Here is a 23,971-nt window from a genome sequence, read left to right as displayed (position 1 = left end):
TCAAATTATGATCTTATCTACTAATCCCTCAATTGCCACTCGTCACGTCATATCAAGCTTTATGTTAATTTCTAATTTAATGTACGTTATTTTAATTTTGAAGCTATTTTTTTTTATTTCAAAATTTTAAAGATTTGAAAAAATGAATTTAAAACAATTCACGTGGCTGAGTTTGAAATTGAGTCTTGCTGAGCATGGGTGGTCAAACCTGTTACGGTTGCCCTGGCTGTTACCAAATTGGCCATGGCACAGAATCTTAAATCATGTATGTCCAAGGGGAATGATGCCCCAGCCAAAAATAGAAAAACCATAAAGAGGGTGGGACTCAAAACAGAACAAAATAAGAGAAAATGAAAGGTTCCATTTTTTTGGTCCTAAATTTCAGTCTCCTGCTACTGTACCCAAATTCTGTGTTCGTAATTTCATCCTTCAGTACATAGTGGATGTAAATTAATGATTAAAAGAATAAGGCTTTGGACCAAAAAGAAAAAATTAGTTAGGGAAGTGGTAGCGTCACTTTTTAAGACATTTTCTAAAATTAAAAATATAAAAATGTATAATAGATGTCTTTAAAAATAAATTTATCGTTTTTAGATATTAAAATATAACGTAAATATCAATCTTAACATAGCAAAAGATTAATTAAGTTTCTTAAATTGATATTATTATTATTATTATTATTAAATAATATTAATTAATTTGGTCTTTTTTTATCATAATAAAATAAATCCAGTCTTAAACTTTAATGCAGTTTTGAATCAATAAATTTGGTCAAAAAATTAATTTAATGGTCTAATAATATTATTAAGTAAATTAATCAATATAATAATTGTAGACATTAAATTAATTGGCATTGTGAGTATTTTTATAATATAAAAAATGGGTTGCTTGTGCCAACTTTAGGAATTAAATTAATATAATACTTTATAGTTAATGAGCATTTTTTTTTCTTCTTTTTAATCTGCAAAATATTATTTACTTGTTTACAAGGTGATATTGCTGTTTCCTGATACAGAATATTTTTAATATTTAATAAGAATGAATTAAATAAGAGATTGAATATTTAAATAAAATAGAATTCAAAATTTTAATTAATAATGTGAGAATTATTGGCAGTGTAATAAGGATTTGGAAATATTATCTAGGAGGCCATAGGAACTAGGAAGCAAGGGATTAATTGTGGGTGTGGGAATTAAGGAACTTAAGCATGTAATTAACGGGTTTCACTATTTCCAAAACCTGCTTCAGTGTTTCCTGTTCTGGTCAAAAGTCCGTTACTCTGTACTGTGCTAGTCAGTGATTCTATTGCACCATTTTCCGAATTTCAAAAGCCCTTTTGACCACATTCCTCATCATAATTACCTCTTATTCTCTTTTGCCACTACGGTGAGCTGCAAAACGATTCAAAATTAAATAAATAAAAACTATATATATAAAGGCTAAATAACATTATTGTTAGAGTGGGCAATTTTTTTTATTTAGTATGAAATTTTATATTATATTCTCTTATTATTTTATTGAAAAAAATACTTCATCTTTAGTTAATATGTTACAATATTTAATGTTTTTATTTTATACATAAACCAGTAAAGTGACACGTAAAATACATAGATATATTATAATAAAATATTATAATTATTAATTATAAAATCAAAAATATTTTTATAATAATATTTAAATTATTTTAAACTTTAAAATTAATTATTACATATAAATTATTATTAATAAAAATTTAATTATTTATAACTGATTATTGTTATTCCTTAAATATTACAAGAATAAATATATTAATATCTTAATGTTAAAATTATATAAAAAAATATAAATATGTTAAATGCATTAAATTAAAATTTAAAATAAAATTAAAATTTAAAAATATTTTAATTTTTATAAAAATAAATATATTAATGTGTTATTTTTAAATTTAAAAAATAGATAAATATATTAATTACATTAAATTAATATTAATTTTTATTTATTTTATTGTTCTATAACTTTTAAAATTTATATTCATTTATTCTTATTTATTTGTTTTACTATTTTTTATTAATCAGATATTTATTATTAGTTTATAATAATAAAATTTAAAATAAAATATTATTATTAAAATTTAAAATTACCGTAAAATTTATAAAAATAAATGCATTAATATGTTAATATTAAAATTTAAAATAAATAAATAAATATATTAGTTACACTAAATTAATATTAATTATTATTGATTCTATTGAATATTAAATAAACTAAAAAAGCACGTTTAAAACAAAAAAACAGACTTTGTATAGTGTGAAATTAGCATACATTCACGAGATTAAAAAAAAACATAAAATCAAACACATGATATAATTATTCAAAGGTTTTTTTTAATTTTGTCAAGAGTTATATTTTATTAAATACAAACAGACATATAACTATTTTGATGTATTTTTTATACTTTTTCTTTTACGATAGATATACAATAAAAGGGATAGTTTATATTTTAACTCATGTAGTTTAGTTCCACATATTGTCTTTCATATTGTAAATTAAATTAAGATAAATGCTAGCTAATGTTTTTAAAAAAAAGGTCATAATTTTTGTTAAAAAATTAATAATATATTTTTTCATAATTTCTGTATAATAATATTTTAGCTTCAATTTCTCGTGTTCATATATTTAAATGGAAAACTTATTCAACATTTATTTTTTGAATAAATAAAAATATTTAATATTTATAATCATTATTTGAATACATTCATTAATAAGTTTTATTTATTATTTTGACTATCACTCCAAGACTACGAAAGGAATGGAAATATAAAACTATCCGTTAACGCCGCTAACGATAATTAAGTCTCAAAACTAAATTAAGTAAACAAAATTATATTAATCAATTCACGCATTTATTGGTTTATCAAAGTCAGTTGCACATAGAAAAAGGTTATGTAGAGCACTTTTTAATAGAAAAAAATATTATTGTAATTTAAGATTAAATCAAAGATATATATCTAATCTAAAATAATATTTTTATTAAAATATATTAATTTTAATTTATATTTTAAAAATTTGTAATACCTTTAACAAGTAAATATTTATTTTTTTAAAGCAAATATTAACTAATATTTTTACAACATTTAAATTTTAAAAATATATAAAAATAAATATTATATTAAAAATAAAACAGATTTAATATCTATTTTCAAATAACTAAAAAAATTAATAGAATGGATTTAATATTTCTTAACTAATATCTTTAGAACATAATTTTACAAAATATATCTCTTATGCTTTAATACAATAAATACTTTAAATTGAATATATGTTTTAACTTGTGCTAACTAAGGGCCCAGGTGGATACGACGAGTGATTACGTGGAATAAAATGTTATTATATTTTAACGAATCTGTGGAGTAAACATCCAAAATAATCATTGAAATTGCAGGAGTTAGACAGTTTAATATATAAGGTTTCAAAATTCCTGTGTTAGTTTTATAGATTATCTTTCAGTTTAGTCTTTAATGTCATTTGTTATTAGTTATTTTTAACAAAACTCTGAATTATTACATTAAGTAAGGCACCAGTAAATCAATGTTGTATTTTAATGAGAAAAAAAGGTCACAATTTGCAAGCCTAGTATAATTTTTTTCCCCAATTTTCTCACGTTCCTCGTTGTTGTATTATTGATATCTTATTGGCGATTGCTAGTTTTGTTTTTGTTAGTAATACATTGATCATGACAAGAAACAATACTAGAAGGTCTAACATAAATTTTGTGACCAAAAAATGGCAACTAAGGGGCCATCTATTGCAATACAAGGATATCAACAACAGACAACGTAAATACAAAAAATGGATTAGATCACACAAAGTAATGGGACAATAATTGTTACAAGGGCCATGCAAGAACTAATTGTAAATGAGGGAACATAATGTTGAACTCCAAAAGCATAGGAAGTGAAGCATAACATAACAAAAGATTAGGGTGTTGTACCCATTTCCTCTAAGTCACCCATGCCCAAGCATCTTGATAATTATCAGTCGTTTTGCTTCCCAGAAAAATTAAAGAATACCTGTTAATGATGTTGGTGAGGATATAACAAGTACATGAGGAAGAGGGATTTTGAAATTTTAATGACTAAATTGTATGACTCTTACAAAATTAAAAACTATTTAATGAGTTTACTCAATAGAATTAGTGTTAATGAAGTTTTGAGTGGTCCCGTGTGGTGTTTGTTTGGCACTAACAATGCAGGGCCCTTCTTGCTTTGGTTGTGTGTGACCCACAGCTTGGATAGATTACATTCACTAGGCAAATGATTAATAAACTGTGATCGGAAATATCACTTTGTTAACTTTTCCAGCCTTATGTCATGAGGGTGTTCCTTTCTTTAATTCACTCGCCTTCTCTTCTCGACCCTTTTGACTGAGAACAACGAAAGCAACTTACATATTTGTTTGTTTCTATGTGTTCAAAAGGACGAGAGCGTTGGAATCTCAGATATGCCACTGATTGCCCTCTCTTCTCTCTCTCTTCCTTTTTATATTCATTGATCTATCGACAATTTGTTTCAACATATTGATAATGACGTTAGGTTTAGCCGTCGCTTTCTACTAAGTTTGTGATTAAAAGAACGCGGATTTCTTGTTCTTCACGGGCCCTTTTGGGCCTTAATGGATAGCCATTCACCTAACAATAATATATTATAATTAACAATTTTATTGTTTTCTTTTCTGGAGCGTGTAACTGAATCAGAATTTATATATGTTGTTTAATTTCTTTTGAATATTTATATCCACAAAACTTTAATTTCTGAATGTGTTATTTAAGACAAAAAAATTGATAGATTGAAGACTTACAAAATATTAACATAAATATAGAGTTTATGTAATCTAAAAAGAAAACGAGAGAGAGAGAGAGGAGTGGAAAATAAAGTTATACTGTCGAGAGTGCCGATAGCTCAATTCCTAAACGGAAAGAAACTGAAAAGTAAAATCCAAAACATGGTTTAAAGCAGGTTTTCCGTATGCAAACATCGCACGTGTTGGGGGTTAATTAGTCTTCATAATGCAATAATCATGTCTCGACGGAATCTTTGACATTAAATTCTAAGGGTTCTTATCTTTATTGATATACACTAATTAGGCTTGTTTTGTCAATATAATTCTTCATAATCAAGACTATTTTATTAATTAATGAAGACATTATAAGTTTATGTTATTTTTTATATCAATACATAAATATATTATTATATATAGACAATTCTATTAGTATATAAAACTAATGTATGTTCAGATAATATTTTCACCTATTCGGATATAACATTTTTTACTTTTGTTTCCTTGACGAGTACATTAAAAATACTCATCATTATTATATAATTCAAAAGAGAATGATTTATTCTTTTCTTTTAAAAATAATTTTTACTTTAAATTTACATATAAAACTTGAAATGTTATATATTTTAATAGCGAAACTATTTTTTTAGTTACATTGTTCTCTTATTGCATTAAGGTTCTTTTGCTTCTATCAAAATACACTAATAAAATTAAAGAAATAAAATTTTTAAAGCAACAAATAATTTTAAAATATTAAAGCTGAAAATGTAAAAACATTCAAGTACAAAGTACTGGGAAATTCTTATATTTTGCTTTAAATATTTATAGAATGGAACTGGAGTCTAAACTATAAATGACATTGGCTCCTACGTTTGTCAGTGGATGCTAATAATAAAAACCAAGAAATGAATCTTCCCCATTCAGGGATTGGTAAAACAAAATCAGCTACCATACCATACATTCAAGTAGCAATTTAGTCACTAAACTTGGCTATCTGAATAGGTGGATTAGTAATTCTAGGTGTTACGTTTTTTAGTTGTGAGGTGAGAATACGATGGATAATCCGATTTCAGGTTCCTCTAACTCTTTAAGTTGTGATATCATCATCCTATCTCTAACCTTCAATTATCCAATCATTTCGAGCATAGTTTCACTCCTTTTACCATATAAACGAGTATGTTGGGCCTACTCCAACTTTTATGGAAAAAGAGAGCCCATAAATTTAGGGTAGTGTCTTTTGTTTCTGGGTTCAGTATAGGGGAGTGCAAAGGGCTGAAAAAAAAAATTATCTTTAAGCAGAGGCGGCTCATTGTACTGAAATAAAGCAATAGTAGTAAGAGGGGTCTTTTTTGTTGAACAAGGGTAATCAGAGCCCAAATGACAGATAAAAAGAACTACACTAATCATTGGGCCAATGATACCTTTTTCCCAATTTTAAATTAGGTGGAAAATGGATGATCCCTGATAAACTATGTGGGATGGGTATTACTCTCCTTGGTCTTGAACATTGACGAACAAGTAAGAGTAGAAGCGTGTAAAATGAAAATAAAAAAGAGAATGCTAAATTTATTTTTTGAACTAACTAAAATAACTTTAAAATTAATTATCATGTAATTATTATAATAAATTTAGCATTTTTAATAATTTTTTATATATTCTATTTATTTATCATAATAATTAATAAACAAAATAAAAAATACTTAAAAAACTGTAATTAAATTTTATTTACATGCACTGCAAACATGAACAACCATATCAATTTACTAACCCAAAAACAACAGGTTAGTGAAAACGGAATTCATATATATTTTTTCCTTTAATTCTGACAAAAATAACCAAATAACTTAGAGACGGTTACAGTTAAAGAAAAATTTGAAAAAAACAAAATAACTTCATTGATCTGATATGATAAGTTTCGAAAAAAATCACCCTTATCGTGTGTGACATTTTTAGATTATACAACAACACATTACAAATATAACACGTGTTGTTTATATTTATACGGTAGATTATATATTAAATCGTGACATTTGTCATTTCTTAGCGGGTTGAATAATTTTAATTTTATTATATAAAAAATAATATTGAATTAAATTATTTAAGTAATTAATTTTGAATTAATACTATTTTAATAAATAGCTTTTTAAAAAATATTTTTATGGTGAAAAGCCACAAAATTTACATATTTTTAAAAAAGATATAAAACCAGTAAAATGGATGAATTAAAGTAAATTCGTTATTTTGACTTCAAACCAAATTTGATTTTTTTTTTCTCGATCTATCAATTTTTTAAATTATTTTTGAGTCTATTTAATTTATTTAAATATAAACTATAGAATTTGTATTAAATTAAAATTTCTATTTGTAGTCTAAATAAACGTAATTTTTAATTTGACTCCATAGAGTATCAAACTTGAGTCGAACTAACTCAAATTAGGGTAAAAAGTCCAATTTACACGGTTATACTTACACGTCAAAATTTCTCAAAAATATTTAAGAATTTATTCGTAATAAGACTATTTTAAACACCAACATTTTAAACTGTTAATTTACATTTTTATTATATTATGAGAATTTTTACATATTTAATATATTTTTTAAATTTAACCTCAATTCCAATTTTATATTTTCAATTTGTCATTCTTGATAAAAAAATATAAATATTTTAAAATTTTCGTCTATTTAATTTAATAATGTTCATGTAATATAAAAAAGCTTAAATAATATTAATTAAATGTTTTGTTTCTTATGCAGTACCGTGTTAGTTACAATGTTATCGTCATCTTACAAACTTTATATTTGGCATATTATAACTAACTAGTACTACAATGGTTACACAGGGTTGGATGAGTTGTCTTACTAAGGAGTGGTTGCATAGGGTTGGACACATTTAATTTAAGGCATAAAGTCTAAAGAAAACAGATGAACCAAATGGTTCAGTATGATCATTAGCTCAACTTCTAATCATTCCACACATGGGTTTTTAAATAGGGTAATCATATCAATTAATTAATATAATTAGGAGGAGAGTTGAATTATAATGGAGTTGGGAATTAATGTTTGTTGTATTCACGAGTTCGTGACCATCATCCTAAAGAAAAGTACTTCACAATTTTTATTTAAACTCGCTTGCCGTCTTGAAATGCATATCAACAATAATGTATGCGTCCTGTAGTTGGTAGCAGATATTCTGGTTGATGATATTTAAATTAATTAAAAATTAGTACTTCCTAACTTATTTTCTTTTAAGACAAATATTTAACAAATAAACATAAAATGATGAAAAAATAAATAAAAAGAGAAAAACTGAGAGATGTATAATTTTAAATTATTGACATATCAGTCGTCAATATGTCATATATATATTTAGTTATTTGATTCTCTTATATCACATTGCATATATTTATTATTTATCATCACTTTCCAAGTGTTTATACTTAAGAGCCTAAGAGATATGCATAAAATATTTATAAAAGTGTATAGATGATGTAATAAAAAAAACAATGTAAAAAAATGAATATAAGAATATCCTTCTTTTAAAATGTCAATTTACATTAAAGAAAATAAAAAAGGTTGGTGTTGCGGTTCCTCTGCTCCATAGTTGGGTTCGCGTGTGTATAAAAGAAACGTAAAAATATTGGACTCTACTCTAATCTGCAGCATCTGTTTTTTTAGCCTCACATACTTCAAGTCCTCTGTGGCCATGGCGAGCAGAAGCTGTACCCATGAAAATGTTGGCAAGCCAATTAGATGCAAAGGTTTTTGTTCTCCATATAATACTACATACATAATACATATATATTTGACTACTTCTAATTAGTCCTCTTTGTGACTTGTAACAGCTGCAATATGCAGAAAAGCAGGTGAACCTCTTGTCATAGAAGAAGTTGAGTTAGATCCACCCAAAGCCTGGGAAGTCCGAATCAAGATTTTCTGCACTTCCCTGTGTCACTCTGATGTAACCTTTTGGAAAATGAATTCAGTACGAACAAAGTGTTATCATGATTTTTAAATTTTATGAGTTAACAGAACACTTTCAAACGTGTATCTCATATGATTTAATTATCCTCAGGGGCCGGCTGCTAAGTTTCCAAGAATTTTGGGACACGAAGCTGTGGGGTGATCATCGAGTTCAAGCTTGTATATAATTTTCCTTGTGTTTTTGTTTTATGAAGACTGAGTCTTTTTTACAACAGGGAAGTAGAGAGCGTGGGGGAACACGTGGAAGAGGTTAAAGAGGGGGACATAGTGGTGCCAGTGTTCTTACCTCACTGTGGAGAGTGCAGAGATTGCAAAAGCCCAAAAAGCAACGTTTGCTCCAAGTTCGGGTCACAACGGGATCATTGCATGCCCAGAGACGGAACGAGCAGGTTTAGGGACATGAACGGAGAAGCTTTGCAAAATCTTTTCAGTGTTAGCAGTTTCTCTGAATACACCGTCGTTGATGTGACCCAAGTCGTCAAAATTAGTCCTCAGCTTCCTGTTGAAAAGGCTTGCTTGCTTAGTTGCGGAGTTTCCACAGGTTAGCTAGTTAGCGTTCTACCACACATCCATTGCCTGGGTGTCAAATCATTTCACTGCAATAACAACTATTACATGTTCCACATCTTTTAAAATTAAATTCACAATGGTTCATAATCTTCTTTCTTTGAATTATTTTTTAAAGGTAAGCTAAATTCAACTTTCTATTAAAGACAACGAAAAAGTATATATATATATAATCAGAACGGGAACAGGTGGTAAAGTACATCATACTATTTTAATTATATTTAACAGATTAAAATTAATTATATCAAGACTAAAATTTATTAAACTCACCAGTTAAAGATATTGAGTTATATAAATTTAGTTGAACCAAAGATCCAAGAAAATAACGAGTTATTGGAGTCGTTTTCAAAGTCTTTTTCCACTTTTTTTATTTTAAAATTATTTTTTTCAGAATGTTAATATATTTTGCAAAATACATTTGGAACAGGAATACGTGAAAATTACATGAATCCAAAATTAAAGAAATAATTAGATGGTATCCTTGCAGGGGTGGGGGCAGCATGGAAGGTGGCTGACGTAGAAGAAGGTGCTACAGTGGCTATTTTTGGGCTTGGTACCGTAGGCCTAGCTGTAAGTTCTGAGGAACTCAATCCTATTGAGTAATGAATCCGAAAAATAATAAATCGGATTAGGATAATTAATTTTTACTCGACTTATTTTTGTTATTCTTATCAACTTTTTATTTTTTTAGAAAATTTCACAAGTAATTTATTAATGACTTTTAAAATTTAATTCTAGAAATATATTGAACACACTTTCAAAAATTACATATCAAAATTAATATAAAAAGAGAGATAAATAACGGAAAAAGATAATACAAAAAAAAATCTCTGGGGATTATCAACTCCATTTTAAAGAATTATTAAAACTGCAAGTTATTTATGCAACTTCTTTACACAAGGAATTATACCTTACACGCTAATTGGTGATGCTACTATATCTAAGCACTTGATCTACGATCTTGCGCTGTCAACATTAAATAAAAAGTTGTAATAATGAACCATCTACAATAACTGTTATGCCAGGGAAGCAAATCTTGATCCAAGTGAATCTAACATGTTAAGATCAGGATTAAATCTCAGAGTTATTATTTAAAATTAAGTTTCTTAATAATACTTGTATGTTAGTGTGAATTATTTTACTCATTTAATGCATAAAGGCTAGTGATTTAACCTGCAAGTTTTGCGTCAAAACAGGTTGCTTTAGGAGCAAAGCAACGAGGAGCGTCAAAGATCATAGGCGTCGATTTAAATAACGAAAAATTTGAAATTGGTATTTCGACCAGATACTTTGGCTATCTTTCTTTCTTTCTCTGTAGTGATTTTTGAAAGAGAATGCACAATTTTACATTTCTTCTTTCGGGTATTTTAAATTTTGAGAATCATCATTGTCTTGCTTATCATATACAGGTAAACGATTTGGAATCACCGATTTTGTGAATCCCTCCACTTGCAAGGAGAAGTCAGTGAGCGAGGTCGTTATTTTTAACTCATGAATTATTGATCTTTGTCTGATGAAGTGATAAATAATATTTTTTTAAAAATTACTTTTTGAATTAATAATTTAACATAATCATGCAACGCACTTTTCACCTAATATGGTGAGATTTTATTCTTCTTGTATTTTAATTAAAACACTACTTTTTCCCCTATTAGGTGATTAAAGAAATGACAAATGGAGGTGCTGATTATTGCTTCGAGTGCATAGGCTTGGCTTCGTTAATGGCGGACGCTTTTAATTGCAGCCGAGATGTTTGCTCTATCCCTTGTTTAATGTCTAACATGCACATTCAGCTCGCATTCACATATTTGGATACAATTTCGTAAACTAATTTAAAACTCAATCTAACATTTTTTAAAAGTTAATAATTCAAGTTGTGATAAAATGTATACATACATATTATAGTAAAACATTAAGATTATTTATTACTATTTGTCGTATCTTTTTTATCAATTAACTTCCCACCTTTTTTTTATAAAATAATTATTTACTTGGCGAGGAGAATTAATAATATAAATATTTTTAGCATACTTTGAATAAAAAGTGAAATTTAAAAATAAATTTAATGTTTTAAAAATGATATTTTTCTTTAGAAGTCACTATAAAGGAGCCACATTAATTGATTTTCAGTGCTCGAGTTATTTCTTCGAGTTATACATCTCCCATTTACTTCAATTTTTGTTTTTCTTTTGACTTGAGTTTACAATACACTCATTTAATTAACTCTCCATGGTTGGTTTGATGGGATCAGGGTTGGGGGAAAACGGTTGTATTAGGGGTGGAAATGCACGGCTCGCCACTGACTTTGAGTCCTTATCACCTAATAAGAGGCAGAACTATAATCGGATCACTATTTGGAGGCATCAAACCCAAATTTGATATTCCCTTCTTCGCAAAAAAGTACTTTGACAAAGTAAGTGTTGTACACATAATTAGTAAATATGCATCAATACTAATTTTAAACCGAAAATCAAATGAACTGGTAAAGATGCCCGTAGCAAAATGAGTGTATCAACGATTGGCTACATATAATAATATATATATTTTGCTATTTCTGTTACAGGAACTTAGCTTAGATGGCTTTGTATCGCATGAAGTGGGGTTTGAGGACATCAACAGAGCTTTTGATTATCTCTTGGAAGGAAAGGGCCTCCGCTGCATTATAAGGATGAATCATTAGCTGGCTTGCCAAAATTTCATCGCAATGTTCAAAACTCTCTCTTTATCTCCACCGCATGATAATAAAAAGTCCCTTCTATTATTTGGTTACTAATTTTAATTATTCTACTAATGGAAATGGTCACTCGGTTGTGAATGTGCGTCATTCCTCTTCCCTTAACTCGTGTTAAAACTCCAAATAAAAATTGGACGTCTTTGATAAAAATCTCCAAATTCTAAAGGTATTACATTGCATATTCTTTCAGTAATTTGGCTCTTTTGAAATCAGGGGCTGTATCTTAGAAAATTAGTATTGTTATAATTATTTAATTTTAACCACAACTAAGATGTATGACAATTGCTTATTCTAAAGCTATAATTACATTGCTTATGAAAGTGTAGAGTGGGTTGTAAAGTTTTTTTCAATTGTTAGTGTATTTTTAATATGACAATTCATGATTGGATAATAATGTATTATACTAACTATGAGAGTTACTTCATTAGAATTATCCTAACACCAATTATAGGCATGTGTCATATTCAGGCAATAACTATCATCATTATTTAAAAAATGTATTATTTTTAACGATTATTCTTTATTTTATTTTAATGCGTTTTACCAACTCACAAGCAAAAGTGCATATTTTTTTTAAAGAAAATTTTAACTAATAATTATTTGTAATGTAATTCAATAAAAAACATCGATTTCACCCCAACTCCGTTTCAAACACAGAGAGGCCATTAATCCAATCTATAAACACTAACCCTACTCCTAAATATTAGTCTCATTGTCCAACTATGCGAATCGTTCGTTCTCACATAGCAAGTTTGAACGTTTAATTAAGGAAGCCCTATCCCGTTCAAATTGCAAAAAAAAAAAAGACATGAGCCATTTCGAGGACTCACGCGATCTTTTTTTTTTTTTTTGTCATGATGGGGCAAATTGAAAAACAATTAAAATAGACTTAAATAAAAATATATTCTTTGTTTAGGGTTTTTATTGCATTACTTTGAGTATCATTTCTACGAGGATAATATTTATTTTTTAATAATAATAAAATAAATACACTGTAGAACATCTAGCGAAGGACAGAAAATGTGAAAGATAATCTACCAAAGGACTCGTGGAATATAATAAAAAAGGCTTGAAATGAAATCATTGTTTCGTTTGGATTTTTAATAATATGGACGAAAAAAGAGATTACAAGATAATATCTCATTTTATTCTTTATTAAAAATCCCCAAATAAAACTTTCAAAAAAATAATTCTAAAAGAATAATTACTTATAAGAAGATCCCCATCTCCTTCCTTTACAAACTCATCTATCCAAATCTACTGCAAGGATGATTTTCTATCACATGATTCAATATTTGAAGTTGTTAAAAAATTCATTATTAAATGACTTGGGTTTTACATAAAAAAATTTTCAATAAAGTTTTCGAAAAACAATTAAAAATTCTTATTACTTATTTTATTAAGATTAAGGTGATCAACCAAAAATCTAAAAAATTTCTTTCAAAAACTTCAATCACAACCCTGCAACGTAAGATGTACTTATTTTTAAATATTATCTTTAATATGAACGATTACAAAAATAAGTATTATAATTAAAATAAAATGTTAAAAATGACTTTAAACTATATATATATATATATATATATATATATATATATTTGTATTTAAATTCAATTTTAAAAAATTATTTTTCAATTTGCCCCTTTCACAGCGAAAAAGCCTCGCATGATTAGAGAGGCAATCTTGATCTAACACGAACCACTTATTATTTGTTACAATAATTAATTATAAGTGGAGTACTTAACATTAACATATTGAGTGAATAATATTGATTTTAAGTTAATTAATTTAAACACTATTTTTGAACTCTTATTACATTACTTTTTGTCTTATTATAAGTTAACTACATTTACAATTTCCATGTTAAGTATTAAATTGACATGAGATTCTACGTAATTAAGTTTGTGTTTAAAGCATACATTACAAAGATAAATATGTCAATATTCTAAGATATTTTATTATTATATTATCACTTTATTAGATTTTGAATATTATAAATGAGTTGGTTTAAATATTATATAATTTATTTTATTTAAATTATTATGTTTATGTATTTAAGTAAACTGAAATTATACATTTAATTATAATATAAAATACTTACATGCTGAAATTGTTGAACTTATTTATGAAAAATTAAATTTAATATTTTAACTCAATTTCCCCAGCGGGAGCACCGTATTCTACTGGCTTCTAGTAATATGCAATGCGAGCTGTGCACAGTAAATAAAACATCATAAATAAATAAATAAATAAAACAATCGAGATTCTGCATTTTATTAATTTACCATTACCGTTTTGAGGTGCTCATAGCTAAAATCCAATTTCCACTTTTCGTCTCTCTCTTCCTCATCAATGGCGGAAGCTGCTGATAAATCCCCGACTCTAGCTGAGGTACTCTTTTTTTTTTTTTTCTGAAATTAAATTTAATTTTCAAGGTAGCATGGATCTTGGTTTTCGTATAATGGAATCAGCGATAGTGTCTACCTAATAATTGATTCCCTTTGGAGAAGGGCAGAATAAGATTTGGGTGTTCACTTAATTAACCATCCATGTTTGGAGCATTGTCTTATCTTTTGAATTGAATCGCCTAATTGTCAAAGGATTGGATCCTTGGTGATTGTTATATGGCATGAGATAAATGTGTTTGGCTTGCAGCAATATTTTGTGAAAGAGAAAGAGGATAAAGCTGATAATGGTGTGAGTCCTGTTGAAGTCAAAGAAGTTGAAAACCCAAAGGATATTGCTTCTGAGGAAGCTGCAGTTGAGAAAACTGTGGAAGAAACACCCACAGTTGTTGCTGAGGAAAGCAGTGAAGTCACTCCTCCTGCTGAACAAAGCATCAATCCCACCTCTCATGCTTCTGAAGTGAGCAATGATGCAACAGCAGAGCAAAGTAGTGGGAATACTGAAGAAGAAAATGTTGGTGATCAACATGTGGCAGAAGAGACCCCGCAAATTAAGGTTGTTTTTACTTTTTATTTAACTTGATACAATCTATTCTTCTAGAACTGCTAAACCGGTCATGAGACTTCACTTTATTGCTTAGGAGAGTTGGTCCATGATGTTTATTTGATTGCATCATAAACATGCTCCTACTTTCTTTTTCTATTCATATTTGTGCTGTTGATTTTCAGCTTGAGACTGCTCCAGCAGATTTTCGTTTTCCAACTACAAATCAAACAAGGCATTGCTTTACTCGATACATTGAATATCACAGGTGAGACATCCCGGGCTTTTGGTTTTATCAAGCTTGTTGCTCTTACAATATGAAGATTTGATGTTTATTTTAACTTTCAAAACTATTGTGTAGATGTGTAGCTGCAAAGGGAGAAGGTGCCCCAGAATGTGACAAGTTTGCAAAATATTATCGTTCTCTTTGCCCTGGTGAATGGGTATGTTATCGTTCTCTTTGCCCTGGTGAATGTTATTGATTGTCTGCTAACCAGAAGCATTAGGATCCTTTTGTCCATCAAATTGGTTTATTGACATTTTTTCATGCTAAATGGTTCTGCCCATATATCTATTCCATTATGGCCTTAGTGGACATTGAAATTAAGTTGTATCTTCTACTCTTAATAATGATATAATTGTTTTAAGTCAATTGCTCCTTGTGTACTAAAACTGTCTCCAAGATGCTCTATTGGAAGGGAATTCTCTATGATACTTTGTGGTGCATGTTCCCGAACATGAATAGATGCATAGGGCATTGGACTCTTACGGTTTTGCACACTTAATTGACTTCTGCCTGCTCAGCTCTTTATCATCTATATCATGTTACACTGTTGCCAACCTGTCAACACGTGGCTCAACCACTTGCATACAGTTTATTCTGGGAAAAGTTGTGTTTCAGTTCCTGACCAAGCAATTGTTAATCCCCTATGATGATCTTCAACCTATAGAAATAATTAGCAGTAGCACCTTATTTAATCAAGCCATATCTGAACAATATGTGGTGCTTTTTATTCGGTTTCGCCGTTTTAAATATTAAGCAAGTAATGGAGAACATTAATGTCTGAAGCAATTCATGTTAGCTGTACTTGGTTGTCAGGACTAGTGTGTATAACTCTACTGCTTGTTGAATATCCTGCCTTGAGTTTAAGATCTTGACCTTGTTTAGAAATTGACCAAAAAGTGAATTACCTGGCTTTAGAGTTCAACATCCTTTAATTGTCCTATTTTGTTAAATGGATATCTGATGAATATTTTTTTTCCTTAACAGTTACAATCAGATGAAATACAATTTTGGTATTGTATTGTCATGTTTTCTCCTTTGTTCATTTTACAAAAAAATAATCATCTCTATCCTGCATTAACTCGTGCGTTTTCTTCTGCTACTATCTAAAACTTGCATTCATGAACTAACAATCTGTTTTTAATGCATTTGTCTATGCACCAGATTGACAGATGGAATGAGCAAAGAGAGAATGGAACATTCCCAGGACCGCTCTAGGCGGCGCTTGTCTGAAATCGTCAACCAATTCAATTGTTCCTGTCACATTTAAAATTGCTATTCTGCTTCACGCATAAAATTCTGCAGAGATAAACTCTCAACCCTTTGGGCGATGTTCTATGTTACACATTGGTTTAATAAGAAATTTTGGCTAACTATACGAACTGCTTGAGTTTGAATATGTATGCTTCCATTGCTAAATGTCGTTTCCTATCGTGTTGATTCTGCTTAAATCTATCACATTTGCATTCTCTACTTCAACTCGTGTCACTGGACTAAACGATCCCGAGAGTGGAACCTCTAGCATTTGCATTTAGGTATTTTGTTAATACTTCAACTAGTAACAGCTTGTTTGTGGAATGGCTAAATTGATTTAGTTAGAATTGAAAATTTATCGATGCCGTTTAAAGTATTTTGATTTTTGTAAATATAAAATTAATAGTCATTGTGGACGATATTTTCAACGCCAATTCAAACAGGCTCTAAATCATTTGGTTAAATCAAAATACGATCAAGCTTTTACTTGGCTAAAAGATATTTCAAGAACTAAATGATGTATTGATTAATATTATTCTTTTACTTATTTTAAGTTTACTTATATAAAATGTTTTTAGACTTTCAGGTGAGATCTGTCTCATGGTAAGTTCTTGACTGTTGAAAAGAGATATAGAAGAAGTAACAAGTGATAATCTCTGTCCTAAATGTAATCAGCTTATAATCAATCATGCTTGTCATTAAAGACTGTGATGTAGTTAGTTGTAGTTGAAATACTCTTTTTTTTAACTTTAAGATTTATTATTTTTTTTAACCTGAGTCTAGCCCAATGACTAGTTAGTAATTTTTAGTATTTCAAAGAGATAATAATAATTGATGTCTTATTTTTCTTATTTATTGTTGATTATTATGGAAAGATAGATGTAATTTAATTTTTAAGGGTACATCTAATGTTGAGACTTCTTTATCTATTAGTTTGCATAATCTCTTTAATTTTATTAGGAATTCTCTTTCTAAAACTCTTATGCAAGTTACGAGGAGATTTTCATTGGTTGGACTTTTCCTCTTGATCATGTTAGATGGTTCTCTGAAGCAGATTTTGGGTAGGCTGCTTGCAATGACATTATTAGAAATAACTTAGGATTTTTTTTTAGTTACTTTTTCAACAAATCTAAGAATACGCTCTTCAATCCTATCTAAGCTCTAGGGAGTTTGGTGTAGCATAGAGCTAGCCAAACCACTCGAAGGAAACTCCTCCATTATCAAAGTAGACTCAATTTTTCCTTTGTCTTTTCAATCCAATTTATAAAGGTCTCATCATTACTTATCCATAATTAAGGCCATCAAAGTTGAATTACTTTTGCTTAAAGGTGTCAAACTCCAATGTCCTTGTAGAGAAGGAAATTCTTGTGCTGACCATCTTAGTCAGTTGACCATGATGTTGATTCTGAATGAATTGTATACTCTTCTCCTCCTCCTTCTCTATACCTAAAATTTCATTCAAGCACTTAATGTAAATTTATTAGAACAAAATTTCAATTATGATGAACGGAGGTTAGGATTGATGCTCAAAAAGAAACTCTTAATCAATCAAACTATTTTTAACTTATTAATATCGGTGTTAAAAAAGATATTTGAACTAGTTAATCAGATTGGATAGCTTCAAAACTAGAAATAAATGAATAATATGAGTAAATTTATGGATAAAAATTTATAATTATTTGATAATAAAAAATATTTAGTATTAGTTTTAAGTTATTGTTTTTTATTAGGTAAGTTAGTTTTTGTCATTTTATTTACTTGTAAATCAATTATTATATTGCATATAAATTTTTTATGTTGAAATGTGTAGTCTATTTTTATATAATTCTTACAGTCCAACTCAATCATACATCTCTTCAAGTCGTTATAGTAATTGTCCTAGTGAAAGTCAGTCCTTTCGATTTTGGGTTGGTTCAGGTGTAAAATTAGTTAATTATAATTAACCGAATTACTTAAAAAATTACCCAATTGATAATTCGGATTCAGTTTATCGGGTAGCCTAATTAGTCGGTCGATTAATTCGGTTGGGTTTTATGCTGCTGGGCTTAAAAAAATTCAATAAAAGTTACTATTGTTAAAATATTATTATTTTTCCTTAATCTCTATACTGGGCTTTATTAAAAGTTTGAGAATAGAAAATGACTTGCACAGGGATGAAATCAGTACCCACGGGTAGTGTCAATATAGCAATAAATCTTCATCTACACATTTAAAATATAGAAAGTACACTCAATTTTACTATTCATCTACATTACTTATCCGATATTTATTAATATCCGTTGTTGATCGGGTGGATTATTCGGATTTATACAGATCAAATTTTAAGGAGGTTGGTAACTTTTGAAATAGCTGAATTGTGTTATTTATTTTAATGACTACGAAAAAAAGATTAAATTGGTGCTTAGATGAGATGCGAGATGATAATAACAATAGTAATTTTTGCCCACAGCAAGACACAAAATGCTATGACATATGATGCCGATATGCCTCCATATTTGTTGCAAAATGCTATGGGAAGAAAATGTGAAGAATGAGAAAGTGAAATGTAAGAGAAGTAGGAAATATGATAGAAGGGAAACGAAGTGAAGAAGATAATTAACATTTTTAATCGTCTTAATATTTAATTTTTTTCATTCAACTTTGAATAATAAAATATTTATAACTTATTATTAAAACAATATTTTATTTATTAAATTAATCTTTAAATTATTTAAATTCTTTAAATTTAAAAATTGAAATATCCTTATTTTAATGCAAACATAATTTTAAAAAATAAATTTATAATTTTTTCTTTATATATTTTTTATTTTTCATTTTTAAACGAGATAAAATTTTTGGCTTTATAATTATATATATAATATTTTAAAATAATATATACTAAAATATTAAAGTTTTTAAAAAATATAAAAATATTAAATTAAAAAATACAAGTATAAAAATTTAAAGATAAAATAAAGAAAAGTTAAAAAGTCTCAAAATGACAATTTTTTAAAAATATATTAAAAAATTTTAAAATTAAAATTCATGAATGATAATTTTTTTAAAAATAATTAAAATATTTAGTTTATTTTTTTTATATTTCTATAATTTTTTTTTCTAAAACATTATATTTTAATAAATTTTCTTCTTTTTCATTATTTTCTTTTGACGACCATAATAAAACGACGACTTGGTTTGAGTTTTAATACTTTGCACATAGTATTCATTTGTTTACACGAACTAAGGATAAACGGAGCTGAAGGCTCTGCCACTGACACTAGAAAGCATAGATGGGTTGTCTGAACGGGACAACATTCGAAAGTCTCAAACTTGTTCCAATTCCCACTTGTTCTTCCTCACGTTTCGTATTCAAAATTCCAACCCTTCATTTTCGGAAATCTCCATTGCCACGTTACCCCATCAAAGCTCTCTCTTCTTCTGCCACCATCCAAACAACTAAAGCCTCTGATGAGCAGGGTCAACCCCTTTTCTCATTTTTCTCTTTCACTTTCGTTTCCACTTCTCAGAAGAATAAAAAGTGATTTTGTTTGTGATGATGATGTAGGCGTAAAGCCTCAGTGGAAAGCCACTATAGACTTCAAGTGGATAAAGGAAAACAAGGAAGCTGTTGCCACCAACATAAGGAACCGTAACTCTGACGCTAATTTAGACCTCGTCCTCCAACTTTATGATGAAATGTTTAGTCTTCAAAAGGTTATGTTTCTCTTCAATTTTTTCTACCCTTTTCATATTCACTTCCGAATAAATTGAAATGTAGTATGTATTCCATATTTTTTGTTTTTGTTTTTTATTAATGAATGGATGCTATTTCTCTGTTACACACAAGAACAATAGTGGGAAAAAAAATTTGGGGAATTGTTATGGCAACCTGATGGGGTACTGCACGCAGGGTGAATTTGTGAAGCATTTGTGGAATGCTTATTTCATAGAGAATGTTTAAAATTATGTTAAATATAACCAACTAACCATCAATGAAATGCTTGATGGCTATCATACCCTTGAAAAGAAGATGGGTATTGGAGTAATGCCCCAACTTTGTTCTCAATGGCTTAGCTAATTTGTTCCTTACAGATAGCAGGAAGTTGAGAGGGTTCGTGGAGAAAGAAATGCGGTAGCGAGCAAGATGAAAGGAAAACTAGAACCATCTGAGCGTCAGAGACTAATCGAGGAAGGTGCTCTTGGCATAATTTTTCACCCAACTGGCTTTGCTCTCCTTTTTTCCCTTACAAGTACATTCATAAAATATGTAACATTTTGCTTGCAGGGAAGAATTTGAAGGAGGGACTTACTGCTTTGGAAGAAGACCTGGTGAAGCTTCATGATAAGCTTCAGCAGGAAGCGCAGTGTATACCAAACATGACTCATCCAGATGTTCCAATAGGAGGGGAGGATTGCTCCACCATAAGGAAGATGGTATTTCAATCATTTCAATTCCCTTGCTTTTTTCTTCTCGAGGAAAAAGTTTGGTTGTTGATCTTCTTCATGCATCAATTTCTTTACCTCAAATATTAATTTATTTGAATTTGTGACTTTTTAGGTTGGCAGCTCTCCCAAATTTAGCTTTCCTGTCAAGGATCATCTTCAACTTGGAAATGAACTTGATCTCTTTGATTTTGATGCAGCTGCTGAGGTATACTATAATTAATTTATGGCATTAAAGCATCTTGGCAATTTCTAGTGTTATTTTGAGGCATAGGTTAATAATATGTGGCAACAAGTTAAGGTGAAATGTTTTACTGTGAACATGACATGGTGTTGCCTTGGAAGCAGCATATTAACTCGTGTGAAAATAGCCATGGATGGTTTTGTATTTTATATTAGGTTGATGAAGTCTTGAACTTTTATGTTATTAAATGCTTCATCTTTATCACTGCTCTAGTATAAAATATTGGATGTCCTCACTCTGAGTGCTAACTTGATAGTAATTTATACCTTTTTTTCTTAAAACAATATGTGGAAGTTTAGATCTTCAAAATTAGAAATAGAAAATAATTGGCATTTGACTTCAGTTTTGTCTCAGATGTGCATCTAACAACCTGCTTCACAGGTCAGTGGGTCAAAATTTTACTACCTGAAAAATGAAGCAGTTTTGTTAGAGATGGCCCTTGTAAATTGGACACTCTCAGAAGTGATGAAGAGAGGCTTTACTCCATTAACAACTCCTGAGATTGTGCGGTCCTCAATTGTTGAAAAATGTGGATTCCAACCTCGTGCAAATAATACCCAGGTTTGTGAATGGGTATCTCTTAAACACTTCCTTCTATCTCACTATATGCCATTAAACTATTGTTGGCTTCATGATCATGGACATAAAATAACATAGCTGATGACAAACTTGTTTTGGCAATCAATTATTTTGACTGAAACAGCTTACCTGTTGGCAAAAGAACATGTGCCCTTTTTGCCTTTCCATCTTCATCTTGTTTTATATGTTGCCAGACCTGAGAACTACAAGTTGGTTGGTCTTTTAGTGATTATCATGATAGCACTCAACCTTGTTTGATGATGCAAAGCTTTGTAATATCATTGTTTTCCCCTAAAATCCTTCTATTTCATTTTTAATTTGATGATTGAAGTTCATGGCTTCTGTTGATGTTTCTTGCGAACGTTGAACAGATTTATTCCATCGATGACAGTGACCAATGCCTCATCGGCACAGCAGAGATTCCTGTTGGGGGCCTCCATATGGATTCTATACTTGCTGACACTTTGTTACCTTTAAAATATGTGGCATTTTCTCATTGTTTCCGTACCGAGGCAGGTTCTGCTGGCGCTGCAACTAGGTAATTAGTTAAAGCATTTTCATTCCTTCCATGTTCCTTGCTATTGATTTGACCACGGATTAAAATCTTTAATAATATTCAACCTTTAATATATGGGAGAATTTGAATACTTCTTTAGTTGCATATATTGGACTAAATTTATTTAACTAGTTACAGTTCCTATTTTCTTAATGTCTTATACTACACACTAATATTCATGTTTATAAATATCCGGTTCTTCTAACTCTTCTCATCATAATTAATACTGAGCAGGGGTCTTTACCGAGTTCACCAGTTCAGTAAGGTCGAAATGTTTATTTTCTGCCGCCCAGAAGAGAGTGAAAGTTACCATGAAGAGCTTATTCAAATTGAAGAAGACATTTTTTCATCCCTAGGATTACATTTCAAGTAATACTTACTACATAGTATTCAGTACATCCTTTCTTCATTATTTTAACTTGATTCCATTACGGTTCATTATAACTTGAGTTTTTCTGCAGAACTTTGGATATGGCCTCTGAAGATTTAGGTGCACCTGCTTATCGTAAATTTGATATAGAGGCATGGATGCCTGGATTAGAACGGTTTGGTGAGGTACTGCTACAACTCTTTCCCTTTCAATCTTGTGAGATACATCTCTCCACACTTTCTATGGGCCTTGGGCTGAGATTACTGGTTGCTTGCATGAATAATTCTTGTTTGAGTACAGTGCCTATAATTAAAAGGATGACTAATCAAAAGCTCAAGATAATGTTAAAATAATTTTGACATAGACCTCAATACAGACTTTATTCTTATTTTAAGGGTCTTCTTAACCAATAGTTAAGGAATTAATAAATAGTAAGTTTTATTTAAAATCACGTAAAAAATGCATTAAAAATCTGAAAATGAGTGCATTTTTACATTTTTTAATAAAATACTTTTACTTTTAATTCCTTGATCAATACTCTATGGGCATTTGTTAGCATTTGCTTTATTTTAAAATGTCTTCAGCTTTTAAATTTTGATTGATTGTGCCTAAAGGTATTGTGCTTATGCAAGAATTGCTGTTTCTTGTACTAAGAGCAACTTCAATTTGTAAAAAGCAACTTGCTGGTATTACCTTGTGCATGAAACATGTGGCTCTCTATAATTTGCTGAGCCTTCTTTCCTCCTAACATGTGATATTGTGACAGATCTCAAGCGCGTCAAATTGCACAGACTATCAGAGCCGTCGATTGGGAATACGGTATCGTCCATCAGAAGCAGCAGTAACAAGTGGAAAAAAATCTAAAAGCAATCTTGCTCCACCACAGTTTGTTCACACATTAAATGCAACAGCTTGTGCAGTACCACGGATGATTATATGTTTGCTTGAGAATTACCAACAAGAAGATGGATCTGTCCTTATCCCTCAGCCCTTGAGGCCCTTCATGGGTGGCATTAATGTTATCGCCACAAAATCATTATGATTGATTTATCCATCTGGTCGATGCTGTTGCGGCAATTAGATTACAGTGATAGATGAGTTGAAGTAATTTCATTAGAATGATAATTTTACAAATAATATTAATGATTTTTGTTTTTTTACTTATTATAAACTAGTGATTAGCAATGGAATTGGAAGGCAGAAATTATTTGTGTGCA

The 23,971-nt window shown here is 29.3% G+C and overlaps 3 protein-coding genes across 8 annotated transcripts; all 3 read left to right on the top strand.

The window, feature by feature from the left end:
• The first annotated feature begins 8,361 nt into the window (after nucleotides 1-8,361).
• On the top strand, nucleotides 8,362-12,175 carry LOC113863929 (alcohol dehydrogenase-like 2). 4 transcript variants are annotated; one of them, XM_027497722.1, is made up of 10 exons: nucleotides 8,362-8,573; nucleotides 8,658-8,797; nucleotides 8,888-8,934; nucleotides 9,012-9,337; nucleotides 9,851-9,933; nucleotides 10,560-10,635; nucleotides 10,773-10,837; nucleotides 11,019-11,114; nucleotides 11,615-11,776; nucleotides 11,927-12,175. In XM_027497722.1, exons 1-10 carry the CDS (start codon nucleotides 8,519-8,521, stop codon nucleotides 12,041-12,043), a joined length of 1,167 nt encoding a protein of 388 aa, XP_027353523.1. In that variant the 5' UTR covers nucleotides 8,362-8,518; the 3' UTR covers nucleotides 12,044-12,175. The 4 variants fall into 4 exon arrangements, 3 of the variants coding, with proteins under 3 accessions (XP_027353523.1, XP_027353531.1, XP_027353539.1); XR_003504576.1 differs by having other exon boundaries at nucleotides 8,369-8,573; nucleotides 11,019-11,137; nucleotides 11,927-12,131; XM_027497730.1 differs by having other exon boundaries at nucleotides 8,462-8,573; nucleotides 8,658-8,773; nucleotides 11,927-12,133.
• A 2,174-nt stretch (nucleotides 12,176-14,349) lies between these two features.
• Nucleotides 14,350-16,613, top strand: LOC113863954 (cytochrome c oxidase subunit 6b-1-like). The gene is made up of 5 exons (XM_027497763.1): nucleotides 14,350-14,488; nucleotides 14,753-15,058; nucleotides 15,232-15,314; nucleotides 15,408-15,489; nucleotides 16,494-16,613. The coding sequence occupies exons 1-5, from the start codon at nucleotides 14,450-14,452 to the stop codon at nucleotides 16,545-16,547; spliced, it is 564 nt and encodes a 187-aa protein (XP_027353564.1). The 5' UTR covers nucleotides 14,350-14,449; the 3' UTR covers nucleotides 16,548-16,613.
• Nucleotides 16,614-19,784: 3,171 nt separating this feature from the next.
• LOC113848533 (serine--tRNA ligase, chloroplastic/mitochondrial) lies at nucleotides 19,785-23,940 on the top strand. Of its 3 annotated transcripts, none has more exons than XM_027478114.1 (10): nucleotides 19,785-20,039; nucleotides 20,128-20,276; nucleotides 20,662-20,755; nucleotides 20,848-20,996; nucleotides 21,121-21,213; nucleotides 21,631-21,810; nucleotides 22,200-22,366; nucleotides 22,619-22,753; nucleotides 22,846-22,939; nucleotides 23,521-23,940. In XM_027478114.1, the coding sequence occupies exons 1-10, from the start codon at nucleotides 19,853-19,855 to the stop codon at nucleotides 23,794-23,796; spliced, it is 1,524 nt and encodes a 507-aa protein (XP_027333915.1). In that variant the 5' UTR covers nucleotides 19,785-19,852; the 3' UTR covers nucleotides 23,797-23,940. The 3 variants fall into 3 exon arrangements, with proteins under 3 accessions (XP_027333915.1, XP_027333924.1, XP_027333933.1); XM_027478123.1 differs by having other exon boundaries at nucleotides 22,846-22,970; nucleotides 23,521-23,753; XM_027478132.1 differs by lacking the exon at nucleotides 19,785-20,039 and having other exon boundaries at nucleotides 20,136-20,276; nucleotides 20,655-20,755.
• The last annotated feature ends 31 nt before the right edge of the window (nucleotides 23,941-23,971 follow it).

Source organism: Abrus precatorius, unplaced genomic scaffold, assembly GCF_003935025.1.
Source record: "Abrus precatorius isolate BTA unplaced genomic scaffold, Abrus_2018 Scaffold10, whole genome shotgun sequence".
Taxonomy (NCBI): Eukaryota; Viridiplantae; Streptophyta; class Magnoliopsida; order Fabales; family Fabaceae; genus Abrus; species Abrus precatorius.
This window is presented reverse-complemented; position numbering and strand designations above follow the sequence as displayed.